The 22,591-nt window shown below is 39.0% G+C and overlaps 1 protein-coding gene across 10 annotated transcripts in view; it reads left to right on the top strand.

Annotated features, from left to right (window-relative positions):
* Nucleotides 1-22,591, top strand: part of diaph2 (diaphanous-related formin 2) — a 337,446-nt gene that overhangs the window by 115,169 nt on the left and 199,686 nt on the right. For 9 of the 10 annotated variants that reach the window (XR_006844809.1, XM_046405286.1, XM_046405289.1 and 6 more), the window contains 7 exons: nucleotides 1,439-1,555; nucleotides 5,754-5,872; nucleotides 7,765-7,829; nucleotides 9,651-9,755; nucleotides 14,450-14,512; nucleotides 16,931-17,299; nucleotides 20,740-20,854. Coding sequence is in view for 9 of the 10 variants with exons in the window: in XM_046405286.1 (XP_046261242.1) it covers nucleotides 1,439-1,555; nucleotides 5,754-5,872; nucleotides 7,765-7,829; nucleotides 9,651-9,755; nucleotides 14,450-14,512; nucleotides 16,931-17,299; nucleotides 20,740-20,854 (953 nt within the window). In the remaining variant the exon portion in view is untranslated. The remainder of the gene's footprint in view (nucleotides 1-1,438; nucleotides 1,556-5,753; nucleotides 5,873-7,764; nucleotides 7,830-9,650; nucleotides 9,756-14,449; nucleotides 14,513-16,930; nucleotides 17,300-20,739; nucleotides 20,855-22,591) is intronic. The other variant, XM_046405292.1, reaches the window with a different exon arrangement.

Consider the following 22,591-nt stretch of genomic DNA (forward strand, 5'->3'; position numbering starts at 1 on the left):
TGCAAAACATTAATTATATTCATGAAATCAGCTATTATAGAATATTAGTGCAAGTGGAAATATTACTTTTGCTCTGGTGTTCTGTTTATTGGTAATTTGAATTTCATTTTGTCTTAATCCTCAAGCTCAGTCACCTTAAAATCATAAAAAAATCAGTTTTTGCTTGTGCATTTCACTGTTTTCTGTTTGAGAAGCTGCCATACTGTTGAAACTGTCACTTAACTGCTGTGCAATCGGTGTGGTGCGTTAAGTAAATGTTTTAGCACGTCAGGATCCGCACTTCATGTTATGATGTCTATCAGGTTTTCATCTCTGTAAGCTTAACAGGCAACTGTCTCCTTCGTCGTCTTTTTTTCTGCATGTGTGCACATATCGGAGAAACTTATTCCCCGTTTTTCAAACAAGATGAGTCTCCATGGGGAAATCCTGCTTTCTCAAGCAAACAAATTAAATAGGCTCCAAATCATTCATTTTCTTGGCTTCTTTACTTCTTAGAGCTCCACTTTTAGGAAGCTATTAGAAGTTTGAGAAACACAAATTTAATTACTTCTAAATTAACCCTGTACTACAAATCAGCCATTAACACAGAAATTGAATTTTGAAATATGTTTGAGTGTACATGCGTATCTTATCCTGCACTGAACTGTTTCATCATTCTTGCATTTCTTTTAATTTGATAATTTCAGTGTCAAACATTTTGTGCTTGTCTGAAAAAAAGGCATCACCAACAATTCCTGAATTATGACAAATTCTCAACAAATCAAAAAATATGTGTAGCATATGATGTTTGAACATGGAAGAAAAAAGAAAGTCTGATTCAACATCTGTTTCAGATGTCAAAGCCAGAGACAACTTTCTTCTGGGACAAGCAACGATAAGACACATAATCAATACCTTTTGCAAATTTAATAACATGAATTTTCAGTCCTGAGCACATGTCAGTTTCAGTCTTAGAACTGAGCTTCAGTCATATTTTTTTGCCCTGCGAATGATCGGCTCCCCATCATTCTTTCCTCAGAAATTCAAACTAGTGAGTTTTTCCATGTAATTAATTTCCCGATTCTGAAAGGTTTGGAGTGACAGGTAAACCAGAGGGAACCTTCTTTTATTGTCAATCCCTCTCCTCAACTTAGCTGTTTACACTGCTTTAGCTGCCTCGAGAGAGAATGGATAAGAAGAATCACATCTATGTTTGCGTTTTGCACAGTGATGCCTGTCAGAAAACCTGAGGTGAAGAACTTGGGGAAAACGGTAAAAGTATTTATAAGGGAAAACATGAACTAATGAATTTAAATGTTTACAATGAATTGAATGTGCCTGAATAATGAACTGAAATGTTCTGTTTCCAAGAAGTTATTGTTAAGTGTTCATTTTATTCCAGCTTAGAAACCTAAAAAAAAAAATAACAGATTGTTTTTCCTTAACCTTACTCTTGTACTGATATGAATGAGGTGTACCATCTCCTGTCCAATATGGTGAAAGACACAGGCTCAGAGCCCTACTTCCTGTCAATACTTCAGCACCTATTGCTCATCAGGAATGACTATTACATCAGGTAAGTTGATTGATTGATTTTTATATACCACTGTTTTTTTACTGATGACACTCTTCTTTGAGTCGGACTGCTTGGGTTGTCTTAGTTTTGCAGTTTTTTTAAAATTTGTTTTTCACCATAGCTATCAAACACTTCATATATCCCTCTGAACTAATTTGTTCTTTATTTACAAGAAGTGGACACTGCATGCTTTGGTTTGGTTGTTTGTCCGTGACCAGTGTGTATCGAAAAGCAAACGCCAAGTTTAACTGTTATCCTCTCAAAATAAGAAAACCTATTGAACTACCTTTATGTCTATCGTTTGTGCTATTTGCCAAGAACGGTTGTCAACATGCATTAGCTCACTATACTCATTCATTAATTCAACTTAAACTTTTAAGAACATTGAGCAGAGAAAGTGAGTCCTACAATCAGGACACAGTCAGAAGACTTAAACATAAAAGACACAGAATATCATAAAATATTTAAAACATGTTAAAAAGAATGCAAAAATGAATGTTAAAACTCAGCATGGCAGCCCATATAAAACAAGCTAGGTCAATATAAAACCCGGAGTATGTCTGACTGAGTCATAAATGATGAAGACAACATAGCTATCGTCCCCACCAATTTTATTCAAATGCGCTAGCCTATCAGCCCGGCCACCAGTAGGAGGTATTGTAATTTACAGAGATGACATGAGCTTGAAGTGTTTTAAGACTTTCTCTGCACTGCAACTTGTATGGGGGAAAAGCTTCATTACCCACCCCGTTGAACCTTACCCAACATTGCGGGTGGGGATGTCAGGTCTTGTGTGCCACGCTTGTGACCACAGCCATGTTAGCATGGTGCAGCAATATGGTGTAAAGTGCTGCACTCAGCTGCAGGTTAAGAAAAACACCCTGTCCTCGGTACACTAAGCCCCCCCCCCAACACACACACACACACACACACACACCACCCGAGTGACAACATAAAAAGGTATCAATGTATGGATACTATTTTGTATTTTGGAATAATAAAGTAATTCTAAACTGTAAGCTTTTTACTTTGCCTTTGAAGAGCAAATATGTCAGTCACTGGGCAGGAAGGCCGCCAGTCCTCTGACTGGAGTGACACTGATGAATCCACTGCTGTGTCAGACCTTTTTGCAGAAATAAGACTTTAAAAAATAGTTGGAAGATGAAGGGAGGATGAGGGGAGGAAGATGAATTTAACATAGACAAGTCTCTGCTCCCTTGAAGTTATGAATAATGTATTCCTCATCTATTCGTAGGAAGTGAGAAATAGAATCCACATTAAACAGCTAGTACAGCCACGTCCACCTCAGCTCTCTCTGTAAGGCAGCAATGAGAACGGATCAGTACCAGTGCTCTATAAAAGCAAAAAAAAAAATAAAAAAGATGTATGTTTTTTTAAAGATATATTTTTAAAAAATATTTTTCCTCCACCCTCCATCACAAGTGCAAGGACAAATCCACACGTGCGCACACACAAACACGACCACCAGAAATTCATTCTAACTGAGGCATTTTATTTCCCATACATCAGAGCTGTGTGTTGGGATGACGGAAGATGCAGTACTAAAGAGCTCGCAGCTGTGTCCACTAGATATTATGCATGTTGTTTTTTTTCCGTCTTGGCATCTGTTCATGGTGTGGTCAAAATAGGTTGAATGTAAAATAGTGTAGCACGTATTTTATAATTTTGTCAACTTGGAACAGAAACAGAGGATGTGTGGAAGCAATGCATGGCTCTAGCTGGAACCATTAAATGGTGGCATACTTAGGTTAAATATGTTGTATAAACGTATGACAGACTGTGATCAAAGGGATGGATATTCATAATATATATATATATATATGTATATATATATTCATAATACATAATATATAATATGTTCATAATATATTATGTATTTGCACACATGCTAGATATATTAAAAGTAAAAGATCGATGTTGATGTTTTTGCCATTGTGTTGGAATTGATGACACTTGTGGTACCTTGGTTTGTGTAAATAATAATGTACGTTAAATGATGATTAAATAATATGATTTGTATTCTAATGACTCTAAGAAGGTCTACAGTGGGCAAACTGTTGAAGTGCTCTGCCTAATGTCATTCCTCCTAACACAACATTAGTTGTTGCTATCCCCCCGAGGGCTCGGTTTATTTTTGATAATTAATCTCTCACTGCAAACCTAATGAATGGGAGCACATCAAACCCACCCAGTAAATATAGAGCAGATCTGCTCTTTTGGAGCCTGGTGATATGGGGATTACACTGGTTATGTGGAGCAGAGCTGGATCAAGTGGCTGGTGCTGTGCTGAACTGCAAGCTATCATTGGAAGAAATGAAGGTGCCAAAGTAAAAGAAGAGGTGGGGAATGATGCAGGGGACATATGCTAGCTTCTGGAGCCCAGCCCTGCCCACTGTGGAGGGGCCTGACAGTTCTGGGTCACTCTCACCATCTCTAGTTATCTCCACCCAACCCCTGTCTGCACGGTGGTGGCGGAGGATGGAGGACGAAGGGAAAATAGGGCGACTTATTGAGATAATAATGTGGTGTACACTGGTGACAGTTGTAAGCTGAGTGCCACAGTGTTTAAGCCACGCAGGGCGATGTGCTTTTCACTAGCTTGTTCCAGTCGTGAGTGGGCGAATCCGCCAGCTCAGGCTTAATGTATGTTATTTCATGCTTTCAAAACAGTGCACCTAAATGCTGATTTATTCTTATTTGCTTTGGCTCAGAATTTTGTGTTCTTTCATATTTCTCTTCACAACATGATATAGCCTGTCCACCCACAAGGTACCAGGAAGTCTTTGAATTTATGGGCAACAGATAGAGTTAAAGCCCCAGAAATAAACTTCATGACTATTTTAATGTTTTTGTGTGTTTTATAATACTAATTCTACTAGTAGTAACAATAATAATAATAATGATGTATTTTTTAGTTTCTCACTTTTCTTTTTGACACATATGTAGATACTTAACACTGATATCTTGTTTGGTATTGAACAAAATTAACCCATCTTGCCGCGCTTTGTTCACAGCTTCACAGAATGCTCACGTCAATCATTACAGCTCAGTTAAAATTAGTGCGCCTACACATTCGTGCTCTTATGCAGAACTATCTATCAGACATTTTCTTTTTCTGCTGAAAAATTGTATGTCAGGTTTGCGAAGACACTATTGTTTGCTGAAATACAGAATTTCTGTAAATCAGAGGAAAATTAGCTGTTACTGAAAACTGTATATTTATGCATTGGGGCTCATAAAAGAACCGAGGTTGTACTCTGTAAACCTGCCCTATACACACACACACCCACCCATTCTATATTTCATGTAATGCTGTACCATAACTGTTCAGCGGTTCACACTAATTGACTGGCTGACAGTTGGTCACACCTACAAGCTTGTGTGCATGGAGCTTGCAATTGTGATGAAGAGAATTGTTTGTTTAGTATTTTCATCTAGAATATTTTATTATTCTTGAGCAACATCAATGGCCAATCACTGAATACCTCAAGCAGTTGAAAACGCAACTTTCTATGTATATCAAATTGAGTTTTAAGAGGAATAAAAAAGTTGCAAATCAACTTTTTGGTCAGTGTCATGCTTGGAAAATTAATTTTTCTCAGTCTGGAGCTCAGCTTAAGCTGGCATTGTATTTGCTAAATGTCACTCGCAATTAAAGTTGATAATGTTAGTGAGAAAGGTCACATATCAACCTGTGTGGTGGAATGATACTCTCGGGCTGATTCAGGCAGCCTGCCCGATAACACAAAGCATTCAGCCACATGCCTAACTGGCTGACATGGTTTCCTGGTCATTGTGCTCTCAATTACATACTTTACACTGATTAGATTTACATTTCAGTTTTTATGCTTGCTCTAATTGGCAAAGATGATTGCAAATTAGGCAAGAGGGCAAGCGTAGCCTTGGCTACCGTCTGTCACCTTCAAATGGACCACCTAACACAGACTTTGGTCCTGTGTGCCCATTAATCTGCTAATTTCATGATCGGGGTGAAGCAAGTGATCAAATTTAATAGGGTGCCTATTTTCTCCAGCAGCAGCCTGTGACATGGCATTCTGTGACCTCTAGCTTGGATAAGGGAATAATTTGTGGTTAATTAGCCTTGTAGAGTTTGTGTCACTCATATCTTTCTGTAGCTTGTCTAATTGTTCTGCTTTATGTTTTCTGACCTCTTCAGGCCTCAGTATTACAAGGTGATAGAAGAATGCGTGTCTCAGGTGGTCCTGCATCGCAGTGGGATGGACCCTGACTTCGGCTACAGTAAAAGACTGGACGTGGACTTCACCCACCTAATTGGTACTTTTTCAATTGCTTCGAATTTGTGTAATCACAGTCTGTAAGATCCTCATGCGATGAAGTCATCCTCAAAATCAGTCATCCTCCCACATCCATCTTAGCTTCTTCTGACAAACACCTGCAGTGGCTTGACACAAAAGTTGGGGTCGTCTCATTGTTGATAAATTTTGTGTTGTATGCAGTAAATAAAGTCCAACAATTCAGAATTGTTGTTTAAATGCGTTTTAAAGCGGATCATAGAGAAAGTATTGTTTGCACTGCATTAATAATGGACATCTTTTTTCAAACAGAGAAAAGAAATAAACAACACCAGTCTGTCTCTTTCTCTGTTGTGTCACTAACAGTTCTGTGACTTGCCAGCAAATGTTCATTAAAAGTTTCTGAACCTACTCGAAAGGGCTGGTGCGGTATTAAGTAAGTTTTCTCACTCACTTTGTTGAGATTAAATTGGTTGATAAAAAGTCTAGGACGTGTTTTGTTAAATTCACACAAAAATTACATGTGGAATTAGATGCCACATCCACATGGGTTTTTGAAATGCGTCACATTCGAGTGTCGTTTCCAAATCACAAATATTTTTTTTTTTCTGAAGGAAAATGTGTTGCAAGATGTGTGATCTAACAGTCATTTACACACAAGACTTGCACATACATTGTCCTACAAATGATTCATCAACAGTGGAGCTGTGAAATGTGACAATTTTAAATACACTCGAAACTAAACAAAAAAAAAAAAGGTGAAACACACAAAGCACTTGAAAAATAGTCAAAAATAACTGACAAAACAAAACTCTGATTGGTTTCTTCTAATACTTCAGGCTTTGAATTGTTTACCTCTTGTACAAGTCACACACCCTGAAGCAATAGTTAACACCTTACAAGTTTTAGGTGATAATTCCTGCTATTTAAGGAGACTTAGACAGTGAGAACGGGGTGAAGAGAAAAGGAAGCCAACTGATTAACACATCTGCATGAGCCAAGAGTTGCACAGCATGACTTGGTTTCACTGTATGCAAGCCAGTCACAAGCCTCGACACTAACTTTCAAGAGCGGTTGTCGGCCAATCGCAGCTTTCGGCTGCTGAAAGTCAACATAATATTGCTAATTGATTGATCTTCTAATCATTTCAGCTGTAATTGGTTGTGCAGGCAGTCTTTTTACCCCTCAGTCAAGCAATTTTTTCTGTGCCGTCATCTCTGAAACAGTGCACATGGCAATAAAATTAATAACGTGCGTGTAGCTTTGTATGATTCAGCTGTTTTAGTGTGGACTTTTTGATGTTTGCTGTCCCTTTTTCTCTAAGTTATATGAGTTATAGGTTTATAATTAGTTACTGTCAAGCACTGAGATATTCAGTATATTATGGAAACACCTTTTGTCTTCTTGTCCCCTCGTCCCAAGGACAGCACAGGAGTTGCATCAGTTGCCAAGTCTACACAATATGTATTATGTCTTTTCCCAGAACATTTTGCCCAGACATTTTATTTATTTATTTATTTTTATTTTATTATGCAATGAGTTTTCCATTCCATCACAAGCATCTATTTTATTCAATATATGTAGGTCCACTAAAGAATCTATATAGAAAGATAATTTAAGTGCTATGCCATCATACACTAACCTTGAAATGGTAAGTGACATCACTCATTTGTGAGATTATGAAGAACTGGTTTACCTTTTGAAAACATACTTGGAATTTTAAGGTGTGCTGCAATACATCTGTGACAGTTTTAATACCATCTTAAGTTGTAAACGTGTCGTGGACCAAACACACTTTGCGAGAACAATTTCAAATCATACGAGCTCTAGTTTACTTTGATAAACAAGTCTGATAGTAAATCATCCAGAGATAACTTTGAAGTATCTTGTGACTTTGGCTGTGTTATCTTTCAGATCAGTGTGTGGATAAAGCCAAAGTTGAAGAGAGTGAACAGAAGGCTGCAGAGTACTCCAAAAAGGTGAGACATTAATCACTCTAACAGCCCCCTTGGTTGGCTGGCTCCCATCAGGAAAGTTTTTTCTTCCTCAGAGCTCCCAGACAAGCTATTGATTTTCCATGCCCTGATCAATACATGGCTGTGACGCTACATGATCCGTATCAGCATTACAAGGATCAATGCCGGTGTTCTGATGTATACTTACTTGTGCACAGCGCCGGGACAGAGTTAAGTTATGTGCAGACTCTTTTACTACACTTTTGCATTTTATGTTGGCTCTTGAAGGGGTTCCAGCTTTACTTTCCTTTTTAATACCATTAAATTGATTAATTATTTGATGTCCTAATTGCATTGTTTTGCATTTATTTGAGATATCCACAATGACTACCAATTTAACACTTTACCTATGAGGGTCCATACATGCCATAATTCACTCTGACCCTCTCACACACATACATTGTCCTTTCATATGCGTGGGTTTCTACTAAAATAAAAGTAGTAATACCACAGTGTGTACTCTCTATAGTCATAGTTAAAAAGTTAAGTAAAAGTTAAGGGAGAAAATAAAAGCTCCGCACACAGACCCAGATTCAAACCTGGAACCCTCTTGCTGTGAGGCGGCAGTTCTAACCACCACCACGCCATCGTGCTGCTCATGTTTAACTATACAATGAAAATGCTCAATATCTGTTCAAAAGTACGAGTACCTCAAATCTACTTAAGTACTTAGTAAATGTAGTTAGTTACATTCCACCGCTGACTGGTCAGTCTTAAGCCGGAAACTACATGGGCTTTCTGTCAAATTCCCTTTCTAATGGGCGGTTAACATGAAATGGGTAAAACTTGAGTCGTTTCCTAAACCTAACCAAGTTATTTTGTTGTATGCAACTAACCAAATTGCAACAGAAAAAAGAAATATATAAAAATAATATGTTCCATGTGGGACACAAACCCAAGTCCACTGAGTGAAAGTCCAGTGTGGTGTGCTCCAATAAGCTATCAGTCAAACCTGCTGGTACAATTGTCTTTGTTCTTATTTAGTATGTCGCCTTAGTCGACTTAGTATGTTGCCTTAGTCGACTTAGTATGTTGCCTGTCTTCCCATGTCTTCCCATGCCCTTCCCATCTGCTAAGCAATCCTAAAAAGAAAATTTCTGACTGAAATCCTTGAAATGTGAACATTTTGAGGAAACATGTCGTTTCACCAGGAAACCGCAGTAAAACGCTATACACCTTCTCCAGATTGAACATCCCATTGTGATGCACGTGCCTGCACAATGTATGAGTTAGACTATATGAATACAAGAAATTGAAAAGAAATTAATTTTAGAGCAAAAATATGTATATATATGAAAGTAGAATATATTTGTATAGGGAGTCCAGAAGGAATTATGGCTGTTTATGACCTCTCATACTTAACATCTTCTACATATTATCTATAATACTTAAATGTATTTCAAGGAGCCTCACCACGGTCTGTTGACCGCAAAGGAGTCCTGGAAATGTTTTCTCCTCAAGAGTCCTGTCCCACCAGCCCACCATGCACCCTGCTGGGCCGGTGAAATCATTGTAGCGACATGGCTTGGTTTCTGCAAAGGTTAGATCCATCAACATACATGAAAGCCAGGCCAGAAACAAAGACAAAGGACAACAGGGCTCTAGGGCCATGAGAGCTATGAATAGAAATCGGACAGAGAGTGTAAGACAGCGTGTTTTTGGTGTCTGTCGATGTGCCCTGTGGCCGTTCTCTGGAGACACCGTGCCTCTCACCCACCTGTGCGTGTGTTTACACGAGTGTTTGTTATGTGCACATAGACATCCTGCTGTCTCTTTTTCTTGCAGTTTGATGAGGAGTTCAGTGCACGGCAAGAGGCTCAGGCCGAGTCTCAGAAGAAGGAAGAGAGAATCAAAGAGCTGGAGGAGAAGATCCAGGCCCTGGAGTCCCAGGTAAATTCATAAAGAGAAATCCCACTCTTCTGCAAAGTTGTGTTACATTCCCCCAGAGATCTTTTATATTGTATGTTTTCCAAAAACAAGCATGAAAAAGAAGAAAGTAAAATAAACATGTCCAGAAGCTTTTTTAAATTTTTTAAACAAAAAAAAAAAAAAAAAAAAAAAAACATCTTATACAATCTCATACAGAATAAGTATGTATGCTTAAGATAACAGGAACAAAAAAGTAATGGATCCCACTAGGTTTGATTTGTTCAGAAGGATACTTCCCACCCCACTTTCAGAAGTGCTGCTGCTTAAAGTAGGAGTTATTATCCATGCAAGAACATTTGATTTAATAATAGGTCAATCCCCTTCTTAAGTTGTAGCCCTTTTTGTAGGAGAATTGCACTGTTGAAGCTTTTCCTATGTAATTCTATCATCGCTGAGATGGATTACATTTCTTTTCTTGGCCTCCAAATCATTTCGACCGTCCATTTTGAGCACTGAAAATGACTGCAATTTCCCCCTAAACCCAATTTGAAACACTTTAGTACCACCTTGGGACAAAAGGGCAGTGTATCTACCTCCCTGCTCAGGGAATTTAATATCAACCAGTAGTGAAAATGGTATAGTTACATTTACATCAAAGATTGCTTTTTCTTTCAAACATTAGTCTCTGGTTGGTTGCATTATGTTGGCACTCCCTGTCTGATAATCTGCAACTGCATGTATGATCCAAGAAACGCTTTTCTCAGTCTCTTCAGTCCTTGAGCTAAAATTTTTAGATTCTCAACAAATGCTGTGATAAAGCACAAGTTTTGGCTGTTGTCCTGGCCAAAGTCACACAGTGATTTTATGCCTCTGTGCCGGAACATAACATCTCAGGTATTTCTTCAGATTTGTGACAGATGTCCACTTAGACTCAGATGATTAGAATTTGGTCAACAGTGAACAACAAAATCTCACACAAATGTCTAATGGGATAAAATGATGAAGTGATGGCATTTTTTTAATCAAACAGATAAAGATCACCTTCACTGTGACATCATAATATTCTGCAAAAAACTCTTTTCTGTCCATTATTTCCCACCATAACTCAGGAACAGAAGAGGAGATTGTGACCATTTTTCACAGTTGGTCAGACACTGAATTGGTGGCACTCATCTTGGGAGTCCACCTTGAAACTGTGCTGATTGTGTAGATCTACTGAAGAATTTGTAGCTTCTTTGCAGCGACATCCATATTTAAAGCCTTTTGGTTTTGCTGACCTTGAGCTTCAGGTGAGAGAGCTCCCCAAAAATAAGGCCAAAACATCCCTGATGTCGGGCTCCAGTATAGGTCATAAACCCCTTCCCTTCCATGTTAACAGTGCTGCTCATGACTCATTTAGGCGGGGGTGTGGGTGGGAACTCTGTCCTGCGGCTCCACCACCTGATCACCATCAGGCACTCTACATCACTACTCACTGACTTCATCGGCGTAAGAAGGCGGCACTCGTATCCGGGATATTTTGTCTTCATTTTTGTATAGTGGGAGGAAGTGGGCAGGCATCGTCCATCTTAACACATGTCAGTGGTCACTACATATGTGAGCCTGGACGTGAGTCTGATGAATGTAAACTGTGACTTCACTGGTGCACAAAGGCATACAACGACGAGGCGGTAATTCTGATTCTCTTCTCCTGAAACTTCTGTGTTTGTCTGACTCCTGCGCTTTATATGCCTGAGTTCTGCATCAGTACATCTTACCTGCATTTGTAACCAAACAAGTTTATCTTACACTCTACTCCTTATAACTGCCTGCTGATTTTAATAAGACCATCAGATTTTGAAACACCTCTCTGCCTACTTGCCCTTTTCCTCCCTTGCACTCTTCTTCCTCCACCCTCTGTCAGAATTGAGTGCATCAGAATCTGTTACCTTTGCTTGCCCTCTTTTTTGTTATTGGTACTTTTTAAGGTGTGTTTCTTCCCCATAACACACATCCCACTCACCCTTTCCTAGCAGGCCTCTTTCTTTTGAAGACTGACTGTGGTGTATTAACAGGTAGTGTAGAGCAGAGAAGCCCTGGAGAGTCAACCCTTCCTCTGTTTGTCTGCAAGCTCCTTCAAAGACCAGTTACTGCTGAAGAGCCACATCAACAGACATTATTCTCAGCAGTGATTTTTCATATCCTCCAAAATCCTCCAAAATAAGAATAACAATAATAATAATAATAATAATTTTGGTCACATTTTTTAAGGGCTTAAGTAGGCAGGTTCTTTAATAGCAATTCAGAGTTATCTCCTTTTTTTTTGCATCGTCAATGGTGATAGTTGTAGTGTTATGCTTTCCAATTGTTGATCCAGTGCCTTGAGGGAATTTCTCTAAATTTAGCACCAGTATTAATTGGACACAATGAAATGATTAAATGTTGGTTGTGAAATCTGTGACCTCAAATGAAATGTGTTTTGACAATAACCATCAGATTGGTACAGTAATTGTGACAAGATTTCACACCATTGTCTCATAGGATAAGATAATGAAGTGATAACATTTTATATCTAAAATATATTTATATATTTATTTATAGGTATATGTATAACTTTGCCCTCTCTCAGTCCTTGGTACTTCTCTGTAAAGATCTTTTCTAAGTGAAGACAGTATGTTTCTCTCTCAGCATTATTCTCTGGAATCGTACATGTCAAGATGGTGATAGCCTCAATTTTCAAACCTCAAAATTACAATTAATAATGTTTGTTCAATTCCTTCAGTCTTCGTTACATAAAAAACTCTCAGCAGACTGGCTGAGGCAAACAAATGCAAGGTAATTCAAGTTCCTTTTACCTCAGAATCTCTGAATTGAGGACATCCATTCAGTTTGTCCATTAAAGCTGCTCTACTATGACTGCTGTTTTGCTGAATATGAATGAAGTGGGAGCCATAACCCTAACCTTTTATCTCCGAGACAGAATTCCTGTCAGAAATCAAAACACATGCATGCCTGAGTCGTTTATCTTCACCTTGTTTGTGAACCGGTACATCTAATGAGGGCCTTTCTCTGGGAACTTTGGCATTGTAACAAGCAGCCTGTTTGATGTGTCTGTTTGATTATCCCCCAATTGAGTTGAGTGGAGGTTCTGCCTGTAAACATCAACAAAGGACACAGGAATCACAACAAGTGGAAATCATCCACCCTTCGCCAAACCTTTGCTTGCAACCACTGAAGGTTAAAAAAAACAAAAACAAAGGAAGCACTCACTGAATTGGTACCGGATATGATGAATACCGTCGCACTGCAGTGGTACATCGGGGCATTCTGTACTATCCCATTAGTAGGTTTTAACAATCTGGCAGTCTTGTGGCTGACTTAGCCTTTCCTCAAGAGCAGTCGGAGTTGTAGTGGACCACTCTCTCTCTCTCTCTTTTTTTTTCCCCAGACTTCTTTCCTCCCCGGCTGATTGCAGAATTTGACTCAAGTGATAATGACAGCAAAACTCACAATGTTGTCGCTATCACAGTGTGTACTTTTAAAATCAGTTTCATTCAAATGTCCTCTACATCAGTGAATCCCAACCAGGATTACTTGTACCCCAAAAGGTACTAAAAAAATTGCATATTATTATTATTAATTGTGTAATTATTAAAATTAACATAAGTGATGGTGTTACTGAAGGGGTCTTAGAATTGATCAGACTAAGATGTGGGAGCACTTTTTTCAAACAGACTGGGAACCACTGCTCTGTTCATATTCTTACATTAATAGTTCTACAGAAAATGATGGACAAAAGAGCTGGACTTCTGAGAGAGTAAAGCACACCGTACCTGATAAAAATCCCTCTGCCTTGTTTTGATATATCTCACATCCTCTAACTTTTAATCCCCAAGGATGAAGGATGAATTCAAACTTCTTTGCTTTAAATGCTGCACTTCACTACCCTTTTCTGAAATTCTTGCAAAATGAAAGTTCTTTTTAAGTCACAGCACTAAAAGTTTCCATCTTCTTTTCCATTATACACATTAAATATTTAGTTCTCTACAGTCCATAGTAAGATGTATTCTGCACTATAGGAATAACTCCATAAAAATTTTACATTTCAGCTGCTGTGAAATACATTCCCATCTTCTTTCTTTTGGCAAGGTTGCACGGAGTGAAATATCAAAGCAAAATGGGTACATTTTCAAAACAAAGACTCTGTGAGTGAAATCAGCGCCCATCACACATCTGAGAATGTTAAGTTAAGAAATGTACTTTGCGATGCCAAAAATGAAAAAAAGAAAAAAAAAAAGGAAATGGAAGAAGGGTTTTGAAGGTGTACCATCTGTCGGTGATGCTGTGCCTTGTTCCTTTCATGCTGCTGTCAGTGTTCTACACTGATGCTCTTTTGAAGATAGATTACATCTTTTAGATGTAAAAGTACAGTACACTCTGCCTTTCGCACATCAAATAACTCATTCAGACAAAATGGGAATGTAACACTGTACTTTCATTGTCATTAACTGTATAAGGGACATCCTCTTTTCCCCTGCTCACCTTTCTCCAACTTTTTTATGTTTGGTGTGAGTACTGAACCTGTTCTGTTCTAGTGTACTGGTGTTCTTCTTCTCTGTCTATCTAACCCACCCCCATTTGTGCCTCTCTGTTGCCCTGCCGTCTGTTGTGTATTCCCACGGTATGTGTGTTTGTGTGTGTTTGTGTGTGTGTGTGTGTGTGTTGTACCTGCACAGTTAACTTTTGAAAAAGACAAGCTCAAAGAGGCTCAGAGGCTCATCAGGGAATCTGATGCCAAGGTGGGTGTCCTCTTTGCATGTGTGGCCCTTGACAAAATCTCACATTTAATTAGCTGCTAATCCACGTCTTGCATTAAATCAACCGGATTGTGGAGCTTCTCATCCTTTGTTGATTGTGGAACTGATCCTTCGTCCTGTCTGTTGTTCCATCTGCATGTATGCCGCACTGTATGCTTTAAATTATACGTTAATAAGTTTTGTTGAATATGAACTGACGTGCTTTCTTTTATCTTCATATGCTAGAAAAAAATCTTAAACTGAAATGTTAGAAGAAATTTACGCTGATTTCGTGCCACACTTGATGGACTGCTTTGTCTCTTGACATCAATCAATCAATCCAAACAACAATGATAATAATGATAACATGTTTCAGAAAAACCTATATATGTTAATAGCTTTATTCTGTTAAGCTAAATGAAACAACAGAAGCTATAGTTAAACTCTGGGGTGGTTTTTACTGAAACACATTTCCCGCTTGTTTAATGCAATTTTCGTAAGTAAACACGCTGTGATTGAATTCCTCTATCAGAGATGAGATTGGGGCATAGATTTAATCACATAGCATTCAGAGTTAATTACCTGCCATGCTGACCTCCCCTTTGAGTCCAGAAGACTGTGAATCCAAATTGGATGGGTTAGATTTTTATATTATCCCCAGATTTTACTTTAGAGAGAGCTCCAGATGGGCTCTGCAAAAGTAACATCTGCCAAAATATTAAAGCACACCGGAAGATATGCATATAAAAACAATCAACATGTAACAAATAATCAGGATCTTAAAACTCATAAATAACTGTATGATGTAAAATGTATAGATATATTTATCTATTTTCACATATCACTGACAGCAGCCAAAACATCAACATCATCATCCTTTAGAAATCATGTTATATTAGCATGATATTTAATGGTTTAAGTGGAATCAAGCTATGTATGAATGTATGTTTGAATACAGATACATTTGAATACAGATACAGTAAAGCATGCAAAGGCTACATAAATGTAACGGCTGATATTGGAGTATCTATGATCATTTCAGTCCATTTTGCACAATTTATAAGTTATGGATCTCTTTTTTTTGTTGTTTTTTTTCCATTTGTTTTGATGTGTTTCTTCCTGTGAAACACTGTTGATTATTATTGGGTAGATAAGAGAGAGAGAGAGAGAGAGAGAGAGAGGAAGAGAGACTCAGAGGACCCTTTAGTATGGAAACAACTGCACTCTAATTTAGCATCTAATTTGCTTCCATTCTCTCATATTAATCTTGAAAGAGGAAATGGGCCACGCAGGACTCAAGATTGACAGACATGTAATGACTGGATGTGGATTTTCACTGACGGGCTCTGGGTGATCTGTGTAAGAAGCTCCTTGCAGAACACCTTTTTAATTTTGGCCCTAATAAACAATCGGCCAATGCCATTATATAACGAAACACAACGTAATGTCTTTAAATATGAAACCAATCACATTTACGCACGCAATCAAGTGCCTGGGGAAAAAGCACATAGTGGAGAATTGCTTTTGGAAATGAGAAGTGCGAGTGGAAATGCTGTTTGGTAAGAACCGGCATCTCATCAACTTTAGATCAAACCCTGTCTAAGCTTGGGTGTCTGTAATTGTTGCATTTGCATAACTTCAACACTTTTCTATGGGCATTATCACTGATTATCACAGACTACCTGTGCTTGTGGTTTGTGTGGTAGTGCAAATATGTCAAAGGACTGGAAGACTTTGTCTTATCAGTCTCAGGTCTAATTACAGCCCTGTCTGCTGTGTAATAGCCTGCCATTGTCAGGACTCGTGGCACAGACTTCATGGGAAAAGCAACATTCTTATCTTTTGTTGTGGAACACAGACTTTACCCCCAACATTTTTGAACATACTAGACTAACCTTTTGGCCAATTAAAACAAAATTTCATTATTCTAAAATCACATGAACTCATCTGAATGTGAGTTGTAAACAGAGGTGCAGCAGAGCTTGTTTTTTGACAATTATGAATTTTTGACAATTATGAATTGATAGTATAGTCAGTATAGTTTTTGTGACATGTTTGTCATTCGTGACATGACAAAATGACACATTTTGTGACACCATATGTGAGATGTTGTGACATGAAATAAATGAAAATTTAAAAGTTTCAATCAAAAATGTAATTAAAGAATACTGGGTGCAAATGCAAAATGTTTCTTGAAATGAGACAATGACAATGACAGAGTTGCATTTTAAATTTCCTCCTTACAGGACTCAGTAATGTCAGCTTGACAAATTTATTCACAGACAAACACCCAGACTTTGCTCTCTGCCCACAGTCAAAGATCATGGCACTAAAACGCTGGCTTTTGCCTCTTAGAGATGTCACATTGGGACCTATTTGATGTGTAGGCCATCATTAACATTTCTACACTTCTATTTGCAGATTGCAGCAGGTCCAGCTGTGCCCGGAGCACCACCTCCACCACCCGTACCAGGGGGTGCAGCACCTCCGCCTCCTCCTCCACCACCGCCTCCCCCACCTCCACCTGGTAGCTGCCCTCCCCCTCCTCCACCTCCTCCTCTCCCTGGCCACGCCTGCAATCCACCACCACCTCCTCCTCCTCCAGGTGGAGGACCTCCACCACCCCCACCACCCCCTGGTTTTGGGCCTCCACCTCCTCCGCCTTTCTTCGGGGGCCCGGGTGGGCCTCCACCGCCTCCTGCATTGCCTGTCATCAAGCTGCCTTATGGACTGGAGCCAAAGAAAACCTATAAGCCAGAAACTGTGATGAAGAGGGTCAATTGGTCCAAGGTATGGTAACCGTGTATTCATTATCATATATAGTCTCATGTTCACCGACTGGTGATTTGAGACTGCCATGGAAATATTATTGCACTGTTGACATGAAATATAGTGCAGACTGTTTAGAATTATGCCAACATTTAGCCCTGGCTTGAAAGGATTTTTGAGTATCCCTTCACAATAAAGGGATGCAAAGTTGAAGATCCAAATCAAAAGGAGCTCTATTCAAGTGCACTCTAATCTAGTCAAACAACCGTGCAGCCACGGACCACATTTTTCTACATCCAGCCAGCCATTGCAAAGGATACAAGAGTAAACCGTTTTCACTACTCAAATGTCCTTGGATTTGCACATTCTTAGCATAATTGAATGAAGAGTGGGATGTGCAATATTCCATCACATTCGAATACAATTTCAATAGGACATTTTCTCGTGTGTGGGCTCTATTTTACCATAGCTAATGTATCCATCGCCTCTGGAGCTCTTAGCATTAATTTACTGGTTGTTTCCTTATGTTTGTATGATGTCACATTTTAGTCTTCAATTACTGACAGCAACAAAAAGTCAACATCATCATTCTTTTGACATCATGTTAGCGTTGCACACCATATTCAATGGTTTAAGTGAAATCAAGCTATGTATAGTATTAAAAAGGAATTTTAAATGCATCTCTTAATGTGTTAAGGGCCCTTGTAGTTATCTCTTCCTGTTTGCACTATGTTTGCAGGTTTTCCATTCATAGTTAGTTAGTAGTTAGTTCATAGGGAATTTTGTGAAATTTGGCACAAGCTGATCAGATTTGTGGTTGCAAAACATTTCATGCTAAAATTGCATCTTGAATTTTGTACAATAGGCTAATATGATGAAGTGATGACATTTTTTATCCAAAAGGTCAAAGGTCAACTTCACTATGATATCTCAATGTGCTGCAAAAACATTATTCATCACCAGAACTTGACCGTTTCACATTTGATCAGATGTATACTGTATTGGTGACACTAAACTTGCCACCTTGAAAAGAATTTCCCTCTGTTTCAGTTTTTGTCCGTGAACTTAGACATTCACAGACAGCAGGAATCCAAAACTAGTTGCTTTTTCTGATATTTAGGATCAGATGATTGTTGCATCATGTGATGAAGCTCTCTGTAAGTCTTTTGTACTCCTCTGTAAAAGATGAAGTGAAGACAAGGATGTTCCTTATGGGAAATTATTTGCTGAAATCATACATGCCAGACATTACACTTACTGCCATTTGTTAAGTTCTTTAAGTGTCTTTACAACATTGTGTATATTACATGAGTCTGTACAGACATGGGTGTAAACTGCAACTTGACAGGTGTGTGGAGGCATACAGCCATGCAGCAAGTAATTCTAGTTTTTCTAAGGGACCAGCAAAGAAATGTGAAACATTTTGGTTTCCGTGATACATTATTTATTCCACAACAGGCCACCAAATGGACACACATAAAGGAGAGACAGAAATCTGGAAATACAAACAAACACCGGCTACTGAATTGTAAGCAGCATTTTACAGGCTGAATTTCTGTCACCTCAAGGACTCTTTAAAATGCCATGCATGCAAATTCTTCACTCTGTGTGGGAGTTAAGTGAATAGTAAGGAAAAATTATTAATGGCGGTGAGAAAAGAAATATCAAAAAACGCAACTGAAAAACAACTTTTGTTTTTGGGTTTTTTTTTTATTTTCTCTCTTAATACCAGACCAGACAGTGTAGGTCTTCTTTCTTCTTCTCTTTGTGCAGTATTTATGTGGTTTTGCTCATGTGTTTTGCCCATTTTCTGCGATGTGGGTAGTACTCTACAGAAAGAGGTTAATGTACAGGAGCATTAACCTTGCCTCTACAGGAATTGTAGTTTGCTGATGCAAATGAAATTCATAACCACCTGAGGAAAAGCAGTCTTTCTCTTTTGTCTCGATTAAGTGGGACAAGAGTCTTTCATGTTTTCTCTGTGCAGCAGATGGGAGTATGAGATCATCAGGATTGGCCACGTTTTGGCTGAAGAAGGAGATGCAAGCGTTTGATGCTTGCATGTAATGTACATGATGATGGTTTTTCTCACATGTATGTTCATTATGTGAAATATTTCCGGTGTAGAAGTACATAATGAATACAGAGCTGAGACAATAAGATTTAAGCTGTGCACAACCAACAACAACTAACAATAGTTTTGCAAATTGATCAAGACTTATGCAGTGCTTGTACTTGCATATCATATTTGCATATCATAAAAGAGAACTACTGGCCTTTGTGGATGGATGCATTATCATTATTATTATTGACTAATTACTGTTTGGTTATTCAGTGATATGTCGGTATTCTTGAAAAGGCTGTCCTTAAGAGCGCAATCCTGAACTCTCAGATTGATGTTGTTGTTTTAAGTGTGGGGACTGTTATATGAGTCATTGCATCCTGGAATTTTTTTGCTCCCTTCTTATTTGCTGCCTCATCTTTTTCTCTGGGTAAGGCTGTTGTAGGCATGACATACACTGCTTTCGAGGGCTATGAGTGGATCATATGAGAGAAAATAAGAGTATAGAGGAACTTACTTATCTACACTTAATACCAATGCCAGCTCATGATGAACAATTTATAATCCCCCCCATTTAAGCACCTATTTTGACTATTATAGAACTTTACAACACTGTTACAATTATCACCTCTATGGCCTTGGGAATTAGTGCCCACATTAGCTGGGACTCTCTGGCTGGCCTGCACTTAAAGCTCTTTCTGTATGTTATTACTTTGGTTTTGAGGGGTTTAATGGCAGTAGCGCAATAACCCAACTGCTTGTCCAGACCCTCACTAAAAAGCCACAACAGTGTTGTGTTGCAGTATCACTTAGGACAATGTACAGCAGATGTAGTGTAGTGTCCCACACAACATTTGCCAGTAATATCCATGACATATTAGCCTGCTTTGTTTATTCCTGAATCTCTCTGTAAATTCCTGCTTTCTGTCTTGTCTATTGAGTTTTGTTTGGGGGGGGATGAAAGAGGAGGAGAGAAGGGATGAGACACCATCCCTGTGGACTGCTATTACCTCAGTGTGTGTGTGTGTGTGTGGGAGTGCTGTTGCTTCTTAGAGGCTTTGCTGTTTCAGGCAAGTCTTGGTGGTAGGGGTTCATACATATGGTTGATTTCAGTAGAGATCCACAAGACCTTTGGTGTGTCTAGTTTAGTCACACATCCATGCATCATTGTTTCATATGGTCAAATATGTGTGTAATTTGTCATCATGCGGGTGAGGATGGGTTGGTTGGAGTGTTTTATTTGTTGTTTGATGTGCATCCTTTGACCATGTACGTGTGTGTCCACGTACAGAAAAGCACACAAAAACCCTGTCTCCAGTGAGAAGAACTTTTTGAGTGGCAGGTTGGTGAAGTGGCAGTCTCTGATTGTGGTGATAATGGAATCCTTGTGTCATTGCAGATAGTGCCTCAGGAAATGGCAGAGAATTGCTTCTGGATCAAAGTTAAAGAAGAGAAGTTTGAGAATCCTGACCTATTTGCACAGCTCTCCCTCTGCTTCTCCTCGCAGAGCAAAGGTAAGGAGGCGTCATCTGTCTTCACCTTTTCCTTAATTAATCTCCACACACATGCTTCATTTAGTCTCTAGATGCCGAGACACTTTCATCTTATGACACTTAAAGAAACCATTTTTTCTCACTGAAATGTTAATTATCTTAAAACCAAGCGCTTTTCTCCACTGCATTTGAACACCATCTCTATATGCTCTCAAGTCAAATCTCTGTGCCAATTAGGGATACCAAGGCTTGGTGCAGTGTTTGTATTTGCTTGCGTTTGTGAGAGAATTTGTTGTTTGTACGCATTGAGCAGTTTCAGATGAGTGTCACTGTGTGTTCGCTTGGATGCGCACAAACTTAAACTTGTACACATACGTGTGGGCCGAGAGCAGTTATGCTTGGCTTGCTTCTTGCCTTTTCCAGTCCAGTAGATGGGAGGCTTTTGTGAAGGAAGCTCTGGGAGTTTTCATGTCCTGGCCAGTTTGTTTCTCAGATACACAACTAGGATACCTAACTTGCTGATGAATAACACAAGCAGTGCAGAGCAAGTTTTGGTTCTTTGCAGAAGAGGGAGTGTGAAGGCACTTGATGTATTCCTCCCATGACAATTTGAGTGTTTTTCCACTTCTTTGATAGTGTGTGTATGTGTGTACACCCCTCTTAGTCCAGCAGCACTGGGAGGGGAGAAGTCAGAGGCCTGTCAAGCGCAGAACAGTCAAATCTGAGCACTGTCAGGGCGTGTGGACATAACTATACAGAGTCCTTCAACTTTTCCTTTAAACCCACCATCCGTTTGCACACCAGTCTGCCTGCCAGCAGCTTCTTGCTACATGATTCTCACTGCCTCCAGGTCGACAAATTAAGCTCATTCCTTTTCTTGTTCTGTGAAATACATAGCAATTTTGCCTCAGCTGCCGCAAGGTGATTTTCCAGCATAATACAAATGCAGGGCGAATGTGTGTAGGAAAGAATAGTTGTTGCACAGATTAATGAAGTGCCAGGGATAGACCTTTAACAAGGGAATATCTGCCAGATTTTATATTTCCTGACACATGCTCTGTGGCATTTCTGTAGTCATTGACAGTCAGATCTTTGTGACACCTGTGCAGTCCCTATTTAATGATTTTAATTTTAATTAGGGTCTTTTATTCAATTCATGCATCTTATTCAGGGAGATGCGTTTAGTGCTAATAAATCAGCAATATGTTTGCAGAGGACTACTACTATAAAATGTATTTTCAGGAAGGTGTTTGAAGTGAAATCAGTTTAACATTTGTAGTTCCACAGACACATGGTTTTAATTCAGCTTTAAATGTCCTTTTAATTTTTTTTTATTAAATTCACTTTCTCACCCACTGGGGTTTATTTAAAAAAAAAAAAAAGGCTCTATAGATAGTCCATGTTCCCGCTGGCAGGGTAAGAATTCATGATCCAGCATTTCCCCTGGGAGTTACCTTTGCTGGATCCCTATCAATTACCCCTGCGGCGACTTCACTGAATCAGCTCTTTCCCTCTATTGTTGAAACAGAACATGATTTTCTCATGAATGAAAAATGCTGTTTAATGTTTGATATCTACCCACTCCCCTCCCTCATCAGTGAAGTTAAAAGTCACAGAGAAGGCCTTTGATGTCGATGGTATTGCAGAAAAGGTGCTGGATGGATTCTTCCTAAAATGCCATAGTTGTTCGTTTGTTTTTCTCTTCCTCCTGTTTCATGCAGTATAAACCTTCAGCCATTTGCCGTCTGAGGATATGTA

The sequence above is a fragment of the Scatophagus argus genome, chromosome 12 (genome assembly GCF_020382885.2).
Source record: "Scatophagus argus isolate fScaArg1 chromosome 12, fScaArg1.pri, whole genome shotgun sequence".
Classification (NCBI taxonomy): Eukaryota; Metazoa; Chordata; class Actinopteri; family Scatophagidae; genus Scatophagus; species Scatophagus argus.